Below are 20,131 nucleotides of genomic sequence, written 5' to 3'. Positions count from 1 at the left end.
GCATTGTTCGACACCTGGAGAAGAGCAATGACGTCATGGTGCAAAGTACACCACAGACAACACTCCATCCTGCAGTCGTCGCCCAGAATTAATCATGTGCGTACGCGAGTTGTGGCCACAGCGACGACAATACCGATCGGTACTTAAATGTAGTAAATATGTGTTCGTGATATGTGTTATGACTGTTTTGTGTTAATCTACAAGACGAAGCGATAGCGGATCACCTGAAGATGTCACTGTGTTGACAAAAAGCGTCGTAAGACTAGACCATTTTGGAACGTTAGAAGGTAACATTATATTATTTATTAATAACTGACGTTCCAGTAGTAGGAATGAATTCTAAGTGTGGGAACTGTTTATGACGATTAGATTAAGATATCTGCAATCCTAAAATGCTACGGAAAGGGAGGGAAACAGGCCTGTGACGTAGGAAGTGGTGAAGGAAGTAGTAAAGGCGAACTGTCCGGAGTGTGGAAACTGTTTATGACGATTAGATTAAGGTATCTACAATCCTAAAATGCTATGGGAAGGGAGGGAAACAGGTCCCTGACGTAGGAAGTGGTGAAGGAAGTAGTAAATGCGAGTGTCCGGAGTGTGGGAACTGTTTATGACGATTAGATTAGGTATCTCCAATCTTAAAATTCTATGGGAAGAGAGGGAAACAGGTCCGTGACGTAAGAAGAGGTGAAGGAAGTAGTAAGGTGAGCAGTGTGGGGTGTGGGAACTGGAAACCGTTTGTAGCAGTTAGATTAATGTATCTGCAATGTGTAATAAGCCCCTAAATATGGTGATATTCTAATCTTATCCGATACTCTAATACGAGCAATGTTTGCTTGTACGTATGTATGTATGTATGTATGTATGTATGCTTCCTTGCTTGCTTGCTTGCTTGCAGAAAGATCTCGAAAACGGCTCCGACGATTTTCTTCAAATGTTGTAAATAGTTTATTTTTGGCCTAAAAACCAGTTTATTGCAGTTAGAACTGCCAACAAAAATCTAATTACGTAGAAAAATAAAACTGAAAGTCACATATTTTTAACATTAGTCTTATGGGTTGCTAAGTAACCATGTTGGTTGAATTAAATAACAAGGAAAAAGTAAACAAAAGACTTGTAAGTTGTAACACATGTGTTCATAAAGGCAACTACCCACAGTATACTAGAAATTACAAAATACAGTACAAAAGCAAAAAAAACTTCACTTGTTACTATTGAGCAATGATTATACTGAAGCTTACTCGATACATTGTAGTAAAGGATAAGCAGTGCGGAGTGTGGGATCTGTTATGACAATTAGATTAAGGTAGATTTCCCATCCTTATGGAGCTGAAGCCAATTTTATTGTTAGTTCTGTCCGGTTTCCTGTAGATGTCGTGCTTTGTTTACAATTTGTTTCTTGTTATTTCAGTTATTTAAAACCTCGTTTAACCAAATAATACTATTCAATCATAAACGATAACTCGTTCACTATATTACCGTACTATATTACTATATTACTATCGTTGGCTATATTTAACCAAACAGTGAGACACAAATAATGAGAAACTAACCCTAAAATAATAGAAACAAATTGTAAACAAAACACGACGTCTACAGAAAACCAGACAGAACTAACAATAAAAGTGGCTTCAGCTGTTCCATAAGGATGGTAAGGTATCTGCAATCCTAAAATGCTATGGGAAGGTAAGGAAACAGGTCCAAGACGTAGGAAGTGGTGAAGGAAATAGTCAATGTGAGCTATCCTGAGTGCGGGAACTGTTTATGACGATTAGATTAAAGTACTTCATGTACTTTATGTGTTTTTGACGTGCTCAACCGCGGGCGAAATGTGTTGATTTTGTGTTTCTTCACTTTGAAGATGTGCTCATTGTAGCACGAAACAGCTGTCGTGTTTGACGACTAAACAGGATCATTTTAGGCAAGGTAAAGTAAACCATATTCTGCTAGATTAAAGTATCTGCAATTCTAAAATGCTATGGGAAGGTAAGGAAACAGGTCCGTGATGTAGGATGTGGTAAAGGAAATAGTAAAGGTGAGCGGTCCGGAGTGTGGGAACTGTTTATGACGATTAGATTAAGGTATATACAATCCTAAAATGCTATGGGAAGGGAGGGAAACAGAGGTCCGCGACGTAGGAAGTGGTGAAGGAAGTAGTAAAGGCGAGTAGTCCGGAGTGTGGTAACTGTTTATGACGATTAGATTAATGTATCTGCAATCCTAAAATGCTATGGGAAGGGAGGGAAACAGGTCCGCGACCTAGGAAGTGGTGAAGGAAGTAGTAAAGGTGAGCGGTCCGGAGCGTGGTAACTGTTTATGACGATTAGATTAAGGTATCTGCAATCCTAAAATGCTATGGGAAGGGAGGGAAACAGGTCCGCGACGTAGGAAGTGGTGAAGGAAGTAGTAAAGGCGAGCAGTCCGGAGTGTGGGAACTGTTAATGACGATTAGATTAAGGTAGCTAGAATCTTAAAATGCTATAATCTTTAAATGGAAGGGAGGGAAACAGGTCCGCGACGTAGGAAGTGGTGAAAGAAGTAGTCAAGGCGAGCAGTCCGGAGTGTGGGAACTGTTTATGAGGATTAAGTTTAAGGTATCTGCAATCTTAAAATGCAATGGGAAGGGAGGGAAACAGGTCCATGACGTAGGAAGAAGTGAAGGAAGTAGTAAAGGCGAGCAGTGTGCAGTCTGGGAACTGGAAACCAATTGTAACAGTTAGATTTATGTATCTGAAATTGAAATACTGAAATGCTATGAGAAGGGATGGAAACATGTCCAAGTCATAGGAAATGGTGAAAGAAGTAGTAAATGCTGGCAGTGCGGAGTGTAGGAAATGTCTGTGGAAATTAGATTAATGTATTTAAAATACTAAAATGCTATAGAAAAAGATTAAAAAAGGTCCACGACGTAGGAAGTAGTAAAGTTTAGCATCGCAGAATGTGGGAACCGTTTGTGCAGTTAGATTAATGTATCTGTAATACTTAAATGCTATGAGAAGGGAAGGAAACAGGTCCGTGACGTAGGAAATGGTGAAGGAAGTAGTAAAGGCTGGCATCACAGAGTGGGGGAATGATTTTCCCCGAGCAAAGCTCGGTCCCCAGTCACTCTTAGTTTAAACAATAATAATTACGAGGACAGAGGTTTTAAAGTACAAGGTTTAATGGTATAAAAATGGTTGAAATAAGGTTACCAAAATTCTTCAGGGGTGGGGATTTGTGCAGACTGAATCAAAAGATTTCGTTGATGCCTAATTTAAATTTTCAATAAGTACGGTAAGTTATAAATTAAATAATCTTTTAGAAACAACAAATAGGAAGGATTTTGATTTTAATGAATGGAGGTAAGTTGGGTCCAAATGGATGCTTTTTGAGGAGTCTATAGTCTGAGTTAATAACTTAATACTGTAAATGGAATTTTCTCACCAATCTTCTATAATAATAATTTTCTTCTTAATAATGTAGGCCTAAATTCCACTTTCTTCGGTTAACTTGATTTGGATATTTTGCCAATACTTTATTTTATAATTTCACAATTTATTTCACAACTAATAGTTTAAAAACTATATGTTCTTCTTGGATGCCTTAACTGCACTCCCACTATTCATTGTTGTAAATCATTTTAAATTATGGGGTTCACATAAAAAAAAACATGGTTGAAATTTACTTGTAATCTTGAACCCAGATGCACTGTATTTTAAATGGAGGAATTGTTTTGAATAATAATTTTGGATAAGCCAATGAATAAATTTTGATTATAAATTATATATATGTTGAGACAATATGGTTTTAATAATATTAACAATGAACATGAATAAATATTGAAAATATAACAAGATTGAGTTTGGAATTTAAATAAGGACTATATTTATAAACATTGAATTTTGAGTCATTACAAATGCTGAAATGCTAAGACAGGTCCGCGACGTAGGAAGTGGTGAAGGAAGTAGGGAGTAGTAAAGGCTAGCATTGCGGAGTGTGGGCAATGTTTGTGGCAATTAGATTAATGTATCTAAAATACTAAAATGCTATGGAAAGTGATGAAAACAGGTCCACGATGTAGGAAGTGGTGAAGGAAGTAGTAAAGTATGAGCATAGTGTGAGAACCGTCTGTGGCAGTTAGATTAATGTATCTTCAATCCTAAAATGCTATGAGAAGGGAAGGAAACAAGCCCCACGATGTAGGAAGTGGTGAAGGAAGTAGTAAAGGCTGGCAATGCAGAGTGTAGGAACTGTCTTTGAATAATAATGGTTTAGTTTACCTCTGTCAATATGGTCCTTGCGTAGTTTGTCACTACTGCAGTTTCGTGCTCGTGGAGCACATCATCAGGTGAAGGTCACAAAAAGTTAAAACATTTTCCTTACGTGAAGGTCGTCAATTAACACACCGAAAAAACACATAACACACGAACGGTACGAAAAAACATTTAACTTGGCCAATACATTAAAGACGTTACACACGGGGTGCGGCGCCGGTAGAAGGCAAGTCATGACTGACGTGTGTTGTAATCGGTAGCCCCCCCGTCCTCACTTCTCTTATCAGAACCTTTTCTTTGGTCTTGTTCCAGGATGTGAATGGCGGTATTATAAATAATGTTTGACTGGAATGAGAGTTGTTCGTTTAAAATATGGTTTGGATGTACTTTAGCTGCTCGGTAAATCTCAAATTCTTCGATGGTGTCCATGTATTTACTTTTATGACAAGTATGCATTACTTCTAAATTTGTTTGTATATCGGTATAACTATGGTTTGAATCAATGATATGGTTGGCAAAAGCTGATTTGGAGTTCTTTCTTGGTAAATGTTCCTTAAATCTAGTTGCAAAAGAGCGTGATGTTTGCCCAATATAAAAACTGGGGCAATCATTACATGTTATTTTATACACTCGAGTGTTGTTTAATTTATCGCTATTGTCAGTTTGTCTTTCTTTTAAATTACTGGACAGTTTGTTTGTGGTTTTGTAAGCAACTGTGATATTGTTTTTTGCTAATTCTTTTTTGAGAACATTATTAAGTACGATGCCATATTCTGCACTAACATATTTTTTGGGTTCTTTTGTATGTCTGATCTGATTATCCTTTTTATTGTTTCTTTGTTTCCTAATCAGTTTGTCGATCAGGGCACTCTCATATCCGTTAGATACTGCGATGTATTTTAATATGTCTATTTCATTGTTGTAATTTTCTGGGCTTAGTGGTATGGAAAGCAGTCTATGGACATAGCTATTGTAGGCAGATAATTTATAATTATGGGGATGATGCGAAGTTGAATGAATTGTCTGGTCAGTGGTTGTAGGTTTCCGGTAAATTTTAAAATCAAACCTGTTGTTTGCTCTTGTGATGGTAACGTCCAGGAAATTTAATGTCTTATTTTTCTCAATTTCAACTGTGAATGTCAAGTTCTTGTGAAAAGTATTAAAGTATGTGCTTAGTAGCTTAATCTGCCTTTCATTACCCTGGAACACGATAAATGTATCGTCTACGTATCTGCTGTAATGGATGATTTTGCTCTTATAGCGATTTAAATCAGAGAATAGAAACTTGTTTCAATTTTATTCAAAAACAGTTCTGACAGAACACTGGAAAGAGGCGACCCCATTGTCAGTCCCTTGTTTTGTTTGTAATATTTGTTATCAAACATAAAATAATTCTGTTTTAAAACACATCTTGTTAAGTTTATAAGTTCGTTTTTAGCCTCGTTGGTCAATGTAGAGTGTGTGTTTAAATTATCTTTCAATATATCTAACGTTTCGCCGATTGGTACGTTAGTAAATAAATTTACAACATCAAATGAAGCGAGTATATAGGATCCCTTTAGGTCAATGTTAGATATTTTATTTACTAAATCAATTGTATTCTTTACACTATGGTCATTTTCTAACTTGGTTTCCTTCCTAATACCGGCGCCGGACCCCGTGTGTAACGTCTTTAATGTATTGGCCAAGTTAAATGTTTTTTCGTACCGTTCGTGTGTTATGTGTTTTTTCGGTGTGTTAATTGACGACCTTCACGTAAGGAAAATGTTTTAACTTTTTGTGACCTTCACCTGATGATGTGCTCCACGAGCACGAAACTGCAGTAGTGACAAACTACGCAAGGACCATATTGACAGAGGTAAACTAAACCATTATTATTGTTGCTGTATGGTCCAGAGGCTACCCATCATGAAACTGTCTTTGGCAATTACATTAATGTATCTGCAATCCTAAAATGCTATGGGAAGAGGTCCACGACGTAGGGGGGGGGGGGGGGGTGAAGGAAATAGTAAAGGTGAGCAGGCAGTGTTGAGTGTGGGAATGGATTAATGTATCTGTAATGCTAAAATGCTATGGGAAGTGACTGTAGACTGTAGGGTTAATATTATTATGAAGAACGAATCGATACATATTTCGATACATGCAATCGTTTACAATAGAAATTTACAACTGAGTTGTGCTATGAGTTTGGCTGCGTGTCCTGTGCTTGACATGACCTCGGACTTCCTAAGCAAAGAAGCAGTTTTCACCAAACCCTTCAATGTTGAATTCCGCTCCAGAGATGAGTGGAAACATCAGGAAGGGCATCTCCAAGATATGGAGAGCTTCGTCTGGTACACATACGGCTCCCTAATCAATAGAAAATCTGGTTTTGGAGTTTACAGTCGATCACCCAGAACAGAACCTCGAGGAAGTCTGGGACGATACTGTACCATCTTCCAGGCAGAAATCTATGGTATCTTGGCTTGTGCCAACCTAGGCCTAGCCAGACGCTACCAAGACAGGAGGGTAAAGATTTTTTCTGATTGTCAGGCTGCTCTCAAATCTCTCGACTCAAATGATGAACCTCAAAACTGGTCTAGGAGTGTTTCAACACCCACTGCAAACTTGCCTCGGAGAACTCTGTAACTCTCGGCTGGGTCCCAGGCCATGTAGGCATTGGCGGCAACAAGAGTGCAGACAAGCTGGCAAAAAAAGATGCGAGCATGCCACTCTTTGGACCAGAGCCATTTTGTGGCATCACCAAAGCTGCCGCTAAACATGCAATCAACAAATGGTCCAGGGGACAACACCTTGAGTGTTGGCGTAATTATCCTGGACAATCACTTGGCAAAAAACTGCTCTCAGAACCCAGCACCCGAGCACCCTCTTCACTCGGTGGCTGCTAAAGCTGGGGAGAGGGCAGGTCATTATCAGGAAACATCTCCACACTCTAGGAATTGTCAATGACAAGCAGGAGTGTCGACTTTGCAACCAGTCCAATGAGACTGCAAAACACATTATTCTGGACTGCGACGGACTAGGGGCTAGGAGAAGGGCTCTGTTTAGTCTAAAGCAGCCAGATGCTAACATTGGGCAAATGCTCCTGCACCTAGGATTTCAATGATCAATCATGAAATTCCAAACATTCCATTCAGTAAAATTGCAGTTGATATTGCAGAATTTCAAAGAAGTTATTATCTAGTGATTGTGAACTATTATTATTCTCGGTGGATTGAGGCTCTGAAGATGAGTACAAAAAGTAGTTCAGTTATTATTTCTAAGCTTAAAGAAGTATTTTCTAGATTCGGGATAAGCAGTTTTATCAGGAATGGAATGTAACAATCATAACAACAAGTCCATACTATCCCCAATCAAATGGATTAGGGGAAAAATCTGTCGAAATAGTGAAATAAACGTTAAAAAAATGTCAAGAAACAAAACAAGATCTGCAGTTATACTTATTAAACTACAGAAACAGCCCAATATCTAACCTCTCTATATAAGTTTCTCCAGCTCAGCTTCTTAACACCAGACACTTAAGAAGTAAAATTCCAATGAGAGAAGAACTATTGAAACCCAAACATGTTGAGGACAGCATCTATGGAAAAATGTTAGAAACTCAGAAAGCACAAAAGTCATATTATGATAGAAAGTCTGTAAACTGTGAAGATAGCTTTACTGAAGGGAAGGTGAGTTACCTCTGAAGCTGGTTTCATCAAATCATCAGTAATGCTAGACATACTTTGAGCAGTTTCAAACATGCACTATGCTAAAAACACAGCAAAACAAATTAATGTCTGTTTCTGTATAGATTTAGATTGTGCAACAATAAAAACAGCTAGCTGATATAAATCATTAAAACAAACATAACAAAACACTAGCGCGCATAGTGGATAAATGCAGAACTAATTGAGAGCGAGAGAAAGTAAATTTAGAGCGAGGGAAAATCAGCTGATTGTTTTTCCCTCGCTCTAAATTAGAGCTTAGGAAACATCTACTTTCTTTCATATCAGCTGTTATCAAAAATAGTTACTTTTGGTAAGGAGTGAAGAGAAATATTTTTTTATCTTGAAAATAAAATAGAGAGTATTACATGCGAAACCTCTGTAAAAATAATTTATAGAGGTTTTCATCAAACCTGTTACCTGTAGGCCAGACTATATAAAAGATATACTTTCTTAATAGATTTCACAAATATGCTTGCCTCTGTGTAACTCACCAGTTTTGCCATACAGCGGCAGATCACCGTCACCACTACCCTTGTTCTCAGGCATGTAGCTGGCAGTGGAGCTGTTGGTAATGACACCCAGCAACAGATACTCGGGCAAGTGCAGCTGGCTGTCTACTGTGACATCCTCCCACACCAGCTCTAGTTGACTAGTGTTGTAGCTCCCTACAACAATCAACATCCTACTGTGACTATGACATCCTTCCACACCAGCTCTAGTTGACTAGTGTTGTAGGTCCCTACAACAATCAGCGAATTTCCATCTGCCTGATTGGATTTTAACTAAAATGTCTCCTTAAAAATATCACATTTATTCCCTGTTTAAACAGAATTAGTTTAAAGAGTACTTAGGTTTGCTGCAACAGGGAGGGTAAAAAAGTTTTTTTTTTTAGTAAAATATTAAAAGGTACTGTGGTTTAGTAAGAAATTAATGTATTTTCCAAATTTGATCAAAATATGTTCATAAACAAGCAAACTACAACAGTTGACTTATTCTCTATAAGAATAACATGGGAATTTTAAAATTACAATTTTTTTTAATTTTCTCCGTAACAATTAGGCGCATAATAACGCTTCAATATACTAAATTATTTGTTTTTTTAAGCTCTACAAAATGGTTTAAAAAGAAATTGTGAAATTTTGTGTTTTTAGGGTCAAAAATGGGAAAAACCTATTTTTACCCCATAAAACCCCCCATAAACCCCCGTTCCCATAGTCCGATAATGCTGGTTCGCGAACTCATTCAAGTTTATCCCGCCTTACACCTTCAAACCAAATTTCATCAAAATCGAACAAAAATTACTCAAGTTATCATTATTAACATCGGTTTAACCGGACTTCACTCGGCGGAAATGACAACTCTTTAACCGGACAATTTTTATCATCACATCGGTTTAACCGGACTAGATCGGCAGGAAGTGGGCGGTACTGAAACAAATGTTCTCGTGGGAAAGATATGAGGCCAGTGATCAGATGTCTAAATACAATGCTCACCTAAATTTAAGTCAAATATGTATACAGTATGCATTTAAACGGTCCGTTTTAACGAGTTTTTGGGGTCGTAGGTGTAACCAGAAAAACCGTTATTCGGACTGGCCTCGGTCCCAAGGAGCCCGGATAAGAGGGAGTCTACTGTACTCTGAAACAAGTGACACATTTTCTACATTATTCAGCTTTAGTATAAACAACGTACTTACAGCTTTCTATTATTATTGGACAATATTGCTGATCAAATGGAAACTTTTGAAGGTCCATTTCACATCGAAGAGTTATTTTTTTCCTGAAAAAAAAAATTATTTATTTAATATTGTTAATACGGGAAAACGTAACTGATGGCTATAAGCTTTACTAAAAGTAAAATCCACTATACAATTATGAATCATAGCTGAAAGAGCTTGTGGGGGAAATTAAACTTCTAAAGAAATCAGGGTAATATCACCCTTATTTATTAATGTAAAGTATCAAGTATGTCACTTATTTGTTCAGGATAAAACAGTATTCCCCCAAGGATACTTTATGTATGTATATGAAGCTCTCAATGTTATCTAGCTTACTCTAATTCAATATTAAGATAAAAAAACAAAATTGCAGTATCCTACAGGTGAAATGGGTTTGGCCAATTTAGTACATCATGGAAGTTTCTTCCAGTAAAGTAAACTTTTCATTTCATTCATTAAATTAACATGTGTCAATAGTATTGTATAACAGGTTATGGGCCCAGGCACCCTTAAATCCTGTGTTACAGCTTTTAAATAGAATCATTATTGCTTGAGATAGAATCTTTACTATGGAGTTCGTTATGCAGAAAATGGAATTGCTGCATGGAAAGGACAACTGGGATGATTGGAAATATCAAATGCAAATTACGCTTAAAGGAATTCCAGATGCCTACAAAGCTATTTCTGGTCAAATGGAATTGCCAGATAAATCTAAAGAAGAAACACAAGCTGCAGGAATTAAAAAATACAAAATGAAGATAGATAATAATAAAACACAGTCAGAGGTAATGTTTGTTAGCATCTTCATTAAGTAAGGAAGTAAGAGCTCAAGTAAGAAACCTAGAAAAGCCAGGTTTGGAAGGAGCATCATAATCTATTCGCAGAAATTGAGGAAAATAAAGTCTATGATATAAGCTCTCTGTTCTTCACCTACGAATGGGATCAACACTTGGATATGGCTGGCAACTTATCTGCAATCAAGTCATTATGGATAAAAAAACTTCATGAAGAAATTGATAAAATTAAAGAAAATAAAGAAAATAACTTACCTCATTGATTTGCAGGATTTTTGAAATCCTACCAGTAGTATTCAAACTTTCAGACCACTTGGTTAATGATTCACAAGTATAAAGCAAGAAACCTTGACAATCTTACAAATTGACTCCGTACAGAAGCGAGAAAGCTGACCTCAAGGGAAAAGGGAAAAGAAGATACCGCTTTAATGGCAGTCAAGAGATATAAAGAAGCTAAAGGTACTTAGCTTAGTAAGTCTACAGAAAAACAGCAAGAACAATGATAAAAGGAAAAAGTTTCCATTCCACACTATTGTCACAAGAAAGGACATTGGTTGCAAGAGTGTCAGAAATGGATAGCGGATGGAAAACCTGAAAGAAAAGAAAAGCTTTGGAAAAAGAATCCAAGCAAGCTGCACTAACCATATTAAGCAATTGCGCTCAAACCCAGAATACTACCGTAACACATGATTGGTACCTGGACAGTGGTGCTACCAACCATGTTACACATAGTACGGAAATGCTTACTGACTTGAAACGTTTGAGCTACCTCATGCAATTACAATATCAAATGGACTACAGACAAGGGCTATTGGTAGAGGAACAATTTGCATGGGAGCAAATTTGGATGGTAATCCAGTAAAGCTAACCTATGTATGGTATGTACCTGGTATTTTCACAAACTTATTTTCTGTAACCGCTGCTCAAGATTTAAATGTGATACTAAATTTGTATCGAGATCTAAGGGTTGCACTTTGTTTGATAAAATTGTAAACTACTCATCAAAGGACATATAAGTCAAGGTGGATGCTTGTTTAAAGCAGTAAGAAAATCAGTTGACCTAATGGCTGGTATGGAAGGATTTCCAAATGTTAATCAGTTGCAGTTACTTCTTGAACGACTAGGACATCAAAGCAAAACTCATGTACAAGAATTTGCAAGGAGACCTGAAGCCCGGAATTGTTTTTCACATTACTTCAGGCTAGACCTAGGGGTTATGGCATCATCACTTAGATATACTAGGTGGCGTTCGCAGAGGCATCCACAAAATTGAGCGGAGTCATCAAGGGTTTATATTATATTGTTTTGGTCATACTGCAGTAATACCAGTCGTTTTTAATGCATGCGTTGCGGGTCTAAAGTAGCAATTTTACTCTTTAAGAAGTAAAAAAGGTTTTTATCCTCTATGGAGTAGGTAAAAATTGTTTTTATCCTCTATGTAATAAAAATCAACTGTTGTCAACTCAGTTGTAAATTTCTATTATAAAAGATTGCATGTATCAAAATATGTATCGATTCGTGCTTCGAAATTATTTTAACCTACAGTCTACAGTCTCTTCCTAAAGCGTTTTAGCTTTGCAGATACATTAATCCATTCCCACACTCAACACGCTCACCTTTACTACTTCCTTCACTACCCCCTACGTCGTGGACCTATTTCCCTCTCTTCCCATAACATTTTAGGATTGCAGATATATTAATGTAATATTGCCAAAGACAGTTCCCACACTCTGCACTGCAAGCCTTACCACTTCCTTCACCATTTCTTACGTCATAGACTTGTTTCCTTCCCTTCTCATAGCATTTTTGGATTAAAGATACATCAATCTAACTGCCACAGACGGTTTTCACACTATGCTCATACTTTACTACTTTCTAAGCCTTTTTCTACATCGTGGACCTGTTTTCATCACTTTCCATAGCAATTTAGTATTTTAGATAGTTAATCTAATTGCCACAAACATTCCCCACACTCCGCACTGCTAGTGTTTACTACTTCTTCCACCATTTTCTATGTCGTGGGGATGCTTCCATCCCTTCTCATAGCATTTCAGCATTGCAGATACATTAATTTAACTGCTACAAACGGTTTCCAGTTCCCACACTCCACACTGCTCACCTTACTAATTCCTTCACCACTTCATACGTCTCGGACCTTTTCTCTCCCTTCCCATAGCATTTTATGATTGCAGATACCTTAATCTAATTGTCATAAACAGTTCCTATACTCCGGACAGCTTGCCTTGACTACTTCCTTCATCACTTCCTACGTCGCGGACCCGTTATCCTCCCTTCCCATAGCATTTTATGATTGCAGATATCTTCATCTAATCATCATAAACAGTTCCCACACTCCGGACTGCTCGCCTTTACTACTTCTTTCACCACTTCCTACGTGACGGACATGTTTCCCTCCCTTCCCATAGCATCAGAGGTTTGCAAATACCTTAATATAATGGTCATAAGAAGTTCCCACACTCCGGACAGCTTGCCTTGACTACTTCTTTCATCACTTCCTACGTCATCGCGGACCCGTTTTACTCCTTTCCCATAGCATTTTATGATTGCAGATACCTTAATCTTATCGTCATAAACAGTTCCAACACTCCGGACTGCTCGCCTTTACTACTTCCTTCGCCACTTCCTACGCCACGGACCTGTTTCTCTCCCTTTCCATAGCATTTTATGATTGCAGATACCTTAATATAATGGTCGTAAGCAGTTCCCACACTCCGAACAGCTTGCCTTGATTACTTCCTTCATCACTTCCTACGTCGCGGACCCGGTTTCCTCCCTTCCCATAGCATTTTATGATTGCAGATACCTCAATCTAATCGTCATAAACAGTTCCAACACTCCGGACTGCTCGCCTTTACTACTTCCTTCATCACTTCCTACGTCCTGGACCCGTTTTCCTCCCTACATCGTGGACATGTTTTCCTCTCTTTCCATAGCATCATAGGATTGCAAATACCTTATTATAATGGTCATAAGCAGTTCCCACACTCCGCACATCTTGCCCTGACTACTTCCTTCATCACTCCCTACGTCACGGACCCGTTTTGCCCCCTTCCCATAGCATTTTATGATTGCAGATACCTCAATCTAATCGTCATAAACAGTTCCAACACTCCGGACTGCTCGCCTTTACTACTTCCTTCGCCACTTCCTACGCCACGGACCTGTTTCTCTCCCTTCCATAGCATTTTATGATTGCAGATACCTTAATATAATGGTCATAAGCAGTTCCCACACTCCGGACAGCTTGCCTTTACTACTTCCTTCATCACTTCCTACGTCGCGGACCCGTTTTCCTCCCTTCCCTTATAATTTTTGGAATGCAGATACCTAAATCTAATCGTCATAAGAGTGAAAATTTAAAAACGTACGTTTTCAGGAAAAGGACTTTGCAAATTTTTTTCCCCTTTTTTCAAAACTTTTATTATTTTTTTTATTTTATTAACATTTGAAGTTTCATAAAATGTCCATGGTAACGCAATATCTTTGGTAGTTTTCTTTTTAAAGAGAATCTTTAGTAGAAAAACACAAAATCCTGGCACGACCATAACGGACGTTTAAATGAATATTAAAAATAGTTAATATTATTTTTATAACTATATTTTGCTATAAACTAATTTACTTTTATGACCATTATACAATAAAAAGGTCACTGAGCTTTTGGTATATTTGGTCTTTCTAGAAAAAAATTTAAAAAACTCAAAAAATAGAAAAAAGCCAATAAAATTTTTTTAAGTTTGTATAACTACGAAAAAACTTACCTGAGACGTGAAAAATCGTTATGTTTGTATAGAGGTGTGCTTCTTTTGTGTATAAAACATTGAAATATGACGATATTTTAATTTTTGAAATTTGTATGATAGAAATCATAAACGTGGTGGTCAGGGACAAGCGGTACGGTCGTGAATTGTCTGGAATAATCTAAATCTTTCCAAACAATCCTTCAATTATACTGTTAGTTATAATAAAACTATGTGTTTCAATTGAATTAAACTGTTCAATTTACAATTATATTAAAGTTATTGTCACGACCAAACACACTATAATCCATAAGGCTGGATTGGTCGTGAAAAAAACCGCGATGGTCGTGAAACTTTGGTCGTGAAATTACGTGTTATTTGGCTCTGTTCTGGCGGTAGCCCTGCACCTCATGTTCGAGGATACAAAGTGGACTTCTAGGTTAATCTAGCAATTGAAATATCTTATAAACAAAAATTAATACCATGTCTACTTCATCGAATGACTATGTACGGTCATGGACACACCAAAATTACAAAAAACACAATCTTTCCTTTATTAATCTTGCTATTCCTCCTTTCAACTCAAAACGACCGGCACTACAATCCTGACGTACACCCCGAACTAGTCTCTAAAACCAACTGACTCCATCGACGCCAGGCTTGCCACTGTCGTGCTCCAAAGTTGAAAATTTTTCCCAAATGGTCGTGACGCCAAATCGAGGGACAGACTTATTTTGTCATGGTAGTCAGTCTGCAATGACAATAAAATTATAATTTGCTTCTTTTTTGTAAGTTTAATAACCATTGATGACATAAAAATATGGCTTTATACATTTTGGCATGAATAATTAGTCTAAAAACAGCGTGAAAGTTGGAAAATGTACCCTAGGGACACGTCATGGTCGTGAATTTCGAGACTTTAAAAATACGAAAAAAATACCTAGAACCTATTTAAAACCAAATAAATGTGTGTAACATGTTGCCCCCGTCCCAAAAAATATTAAAACACATAATAATAAACTACAAATCCAGTATCTAAGAAGTAAAAGGCCAGGGACATGAAAACGTACGTTTTTAAATTTTCACTCATAAACAGTTTCCACACTCCAGACTGTTCACCTTTAGTACTACCTTTAACACTTCCTACGTCGCGGACCTCAAGCTAGTGTCGTCATTTGATTATTTTATGATCCATACCACCGTTTATGTTCTAATATCTGTGGAATAATGTTATCAGCTATTTATTTATCTACTGCATTCAAAAGTCAACAGCTGATCATATGTCTTTGTTTATGTGTCAAATACTGCTTCCATAAGGATTACATTGAAACTTTGAGACCCAGTGGGGCGGATTCCTGAGAGTTATTTTTAACGCCATATATGTTGGCACTCACCGATATGGTCTTTATCACCATCCAAAATTTGAAAACGATTGATTCAGCCGTCTAGGAGGAGTTTGCGTATTACGAAATGCATAAAAGTCGACGTATAAGAGCTTCGCTCAAAAATCCATTGGTAATTTGGTGGGATTTTAACCCAGGACCCCAGGAATTGGAGTCCCGCGCTCTAACCACAAGACCATCTCTCTCCCCGACAACCAGGTATGTGAAGGTTGTGCTTATGGAAAAATGCACTGAACACAATTCAGAGGCAGATATAAACACAGAGCTTCGGTACCTGGTGAAAATCATTCACTCTGATGTTTGTGGACCTTTTCTTTGAGTCGCTTGGAGGTTCAAAGTATTTTGAATTGTTCAAGGATGACTTTACTCACTAACGCAGTGTTTATTTTATGAAGACAAAAATCTCAAGTTGCAGAGAAGCTGAAGCAGTTTCTTGCAGAAGTCAAAGTCACAGGCCATGTAATATGTAAGTTAAAATGTGATGGAGGAGGTGAATTGGACAATGAAAATATTAGACAAATTCTTCGAGTGAATGGAATACAACAGTTGATCACAATGCCATACACACCACAACAGAATGGCGCAGCAGAGAGAGAAAGTCAAACCATCGTTGAATGTGCAAGGTTGATGATACATGCTCACGGTGATCTACCTCTAGGCTTATGGGCTGAATTGATAAACACTGCAGTCTATATTTTGAACATAACTGCTAACTCATCAGTTGCCGTCAAGACTCCATGTGATTTTACTTTAGAGTGCCGACTAAATTACTTTTAAGTCTGCACACATATATGAGTTATGGTTTGGAAAAGGACCTGCAATAAAACACTCACGAGTTATCGGGACAGATTGTTTTGTCCATGTTTCGAAGCAAAGAAGACATAAGTTAAGTTAGCCAAGTAAGCGATAAAATGCAAACTTATTGGATATGATGGTAATGAAGGATATCGTCTCTGGAATTCATGGAAATGTACTGACATTCGGTCCAGGGATGTAAAATTTTCGGTCCTGTGGAATGCTGCTCGTTGACTTGGGAACATTTATTCTGTATGTAATTATCATACCTTGACAGACCTTGACATACCTTGAGAGACTGACAATAGTGCCATCTGGCCAGATAGAGTTCATGACGTCCTTCTGTGAAGACCCCATCACTGTGGAGTGCTGCTCATTGGTGATGTACAGGTGAGGATGCCAGATCATATCTCTGAGCTCATCTCCTTCATGTCTCAGCACGTTGGCCTGCCTCAGTCTGGGGTCGCTCCAACGGAACCTCAGTAGAATCTGGACCGTGTACTCCTAGTGAATAATTGACATTCCTTTTAATAGTTTTTACAATTACAGTATACTGTATAATGTATATACATGTCTTATTGTTTTATGTCCTAGCACTTTGGGAGTATATTCAACATACTATTGATGGTGCTATGTACATTGACATAATCATAATTGTGATAGAAAATATTCCCAGCTGTTGTTGGACATTGTTATTTTCTTTGTTTATGTTGAATGTTTGTAATCATTATTTAATTCTCTAGATTTAACTCTTACTTATGAATTTCATTCCTTGAATTGTGTTAAATAAAGCCTACTCATTCAAGGCAAACAATCTTTATTCTTCAACATAATTTATTTAACATAATATCTTCAATCATGGAAAAACATTTTGCTCCAGCAAAACTTTCAATAGATCCAAACTCTTCAACAGCAGCAATGGAATGGAATCACTGGCTCAGGACATTTACAAGTTTTATTGAAGTGACAGAAGCAAATGAATCTGAGAAATTGAAACTTCTAATCAAATATGTGGTGCCTTCAGTATATACTTATGTCAGTGAATGTTTGAATTTTAAAGATGCAATTGGTAATCTTCAAAATCTATTGTAAGCCAGTTAACAAAGTATTTGCTCTCCATAAGTTATCTACTCGTCAGCAACAACCAGGAGAATCAGTTGATCAATATCTAGAAGCTTTAAAGATACTTAGCGAAGACTGAAATTTTAAAGCTACTTCCGCAGAAGAAAATAGAGATGACTGCATTAGAGATGCATTTGTAACTGGTCTGATTGCTCCACACATTTGCCAGAGACTGCTATAGAGAACTTTAAGCTGCCTCTTCAAGATGCTTATGAACAGGCCCATTGCTTGGAAATTGCACAACAACAAGCCCTCCTTTATCAACCCAGCTCAAATCTCAATTCAGTTTTAAAACAAGAAAACTCAATCGTTCAAGACGATGATACAAATAATCCAACCATAGCTGCTACTTCTGGGAGTAATAATAGATGTTTCTTCTGTGGATTCAATAGACACCCAAGAAATGACTGTCCTGCAAGAAATTCTTACTGTAAAGGTTGTGGTAAAAAGGGTCACTTTGTTAAGGTATGTAAGTTACATACCTTAACAAAGTGATGTAAGTCTTCCTCTCAAATAGATTAATCAAGTTTTGGTCCAAACTCAAAAATTAAACATACATCTTCATCAGTCATAAGCCACATAAGTTGTTCTTCAAGTTATCCCCTAGGTCTTTCAAATGCTATTTTCCCAGTTAATGTAAATGGTAAAGCAGCTCAAGCCCTACACACTGTAGCTGTAATTGACACTGGTAGTACCACTAGTTTCCTGAGTAGTGACTTTGTAAATCAACTGAAAATCAAAACCTATCCTTCTAAAATCAGTCAAGTAGGCCTATCAATGGCGGCTTCCGAGTTACCTTCTAAAACTAAAAGGTGAATGCAAAGTTAATTTGAAGATTATTGGTAACTCATACAATACAATAATGTGATTTTGTGCATTTTACCCAACCTCTGTTGTGATTTGATAATAGGTCACGATTTACTCAGTCGTCATTCTAAATTATAACTCACATTAGGCGGACCCGAATCTCCTCTTGCTATAGTATCTGTAGCTGCTGCAAAACAAGCTTCACTATTTGAGCATATTTCACATGATTGTCACCCTATTTCTGTGAAATCTCGCCGTCATACAGTAACAGATTATCAGTTTATTTCAGAAGAAATTCACTCACTATTGCATGAAGGGGTAATAGAACCAAGTATATCTCCGTGGAGAGCTCAAGCTTTTGTTACCAGCTCCGAAAACCATAAGAAGCGTATGGTAATAGACTACTCTAACACTATAAACAGATACAAGTCTCGATGCTTATCCAATCCCAAATCTTGAAGAAATTGTCAATAAAGTTGCTAACTATGAAGTGTTTAGTGCCATTGATTTAAAAAGCGCTTACCATAAAATACCGATCAAGGCTGAAGATAAGCCTTTTACAGCTTTTGAAGCATGTGGTCAGCTGTACCAAATTACCAGAATTCCATTTGGGGTGACAAATGGAGTTGTTGCATTTCAGAGAGTTATTGATGGTATAATAAGGACAGAAAATCTAAATGACACCTTTGCTTATTTAGATGACAAAGAATTTATTTAATGACCAGTAAGAACAAACATGAAGAAAAAATTGTTGTTATTAAGAATTTTTCTTTTAATTCGTCTTTGTGTATTGGATTCCTTGTATTCTTGTGAAGCTAGAGAGACAATAAGTAATTTCCGTAGTATGAACTGTGTGATGATGATATTTAATTTTAATGAACAGTCAATACATTATGACATAAGTTTAGAAAGGATTTCGTATGGAAAACACAAACGAATTTGGAAACTAATTCATAAAACTAAATACAGAAATGTTAATTACACATTTGCAATACTAATGACTTTAATACTCCTTTGTGGGGATGTTGAATCAAATCCCGGACCATGGCAAGACCCTAATTCTGATTGTTCAACAGTTAGAGGGGCAAGACCTGACACTCCAAGCACATCCACCGGTTTATATAAGACAACGATGGGCAGAGATGAGAGATACATGAGACCTTGTTTTATGTGGCAAGGTGACGACAGCAGTTTTTTGAGTGAGTCACGGTGTCATGAAGAAGATGTGCTTTTATCAGAAGTGCATGTGACACCGGAATTTACAGATGCTACTTCAGAAATGTCACAATCATCTGTCGAACCTTATACTTTGCCTCTGTTTGACATAGATAAATATGATTTTTTCCCCAATTGTGAAAAGAAATACACTAAAAGAGCCTTTAAAATTCATAGTAAAAATTGTAAAGGCACTGGTAGAGCTGAAGATTATTTACCGAATACTGACAATCCACACAATGATAACGCAATTAAAATGAAAAAGAATAAGAGAAGCTGTTTAATCAACAAACCAATTCCACCTAAAACACCTTGTCCTCTAACAAATTCTGAAACATTATATCAACCAAAGCTTTTACAGTTGGATAATTGAGTGAATGTAAAATTTTAGTAGAATCTTTCAACATAAATAATTCTATAGAAGAACATCAAATTACCTGAGATTGGAAGTCTCGTTGGGAAAAAATCATACACCTCAATAGATTACAATACGACCTACCATGTGGCTCTATAGGTGACGGATTTGTGAAAATGTTAGCTGAAGAAATTTTACTTTTAGC

At 37.2% G+C, this 20,131-nt stretch overlaps 1 protein-coding gene across 1 annotated transcript in view; it reads right to left on the bottom strand.

Annotated features, from left to right (window-relative positions):
• LOC128982104 (pH-sensitive chloride channel 2-like) overlaps nt 1–20,131 on the bottom strand; it is a 57,721-nt gene that overhangs the window by 22,373 nt on the left and 15,217 nt on the right. The window contains exons 3-5 of the mRNA XM_054401156.1: nt 16,717–16,931; nt 9,657–9,739; nt 8,452–8,625 (exon numbers count right to left, since the gene is read on the bottom strand). Of these exons, the coding sequence (XP_054257131.1) occupies nt 8,452–8,625; nt 9,657–9,739; nt 16,717–16,931 (472 nt within the window). The remainder of the gene's footprint in view (nt 1–8,451; nt 8,626–9,656; nt 9,740–16,716; nt 16,932–20,131) is intronic.

Source organism: Macrosteles quadrilineatus, unplaced genomic scaffold (assembly GCF_028750875.1).
Source record: "Macrosteles quadrilineatus isolate MER2022 unplaced genomic scaffold, UCM_ALF_1.0 Scaffold_1__1_contigs__length_201487025, whole genome shotgun sequence".
Taxonomy (NCBI): domain Eukaryota; kingdom Metazoa; phylum Arthropoda; class Insecta; order Hemiptera; family Cicadellidae; genus Macrosteles; species Macrosteles quadrilineatus.
Note: the sequence above shows the minus strand (reverse complement) of the source record. Positions and strands in the feature narration are given on the sequence as shown.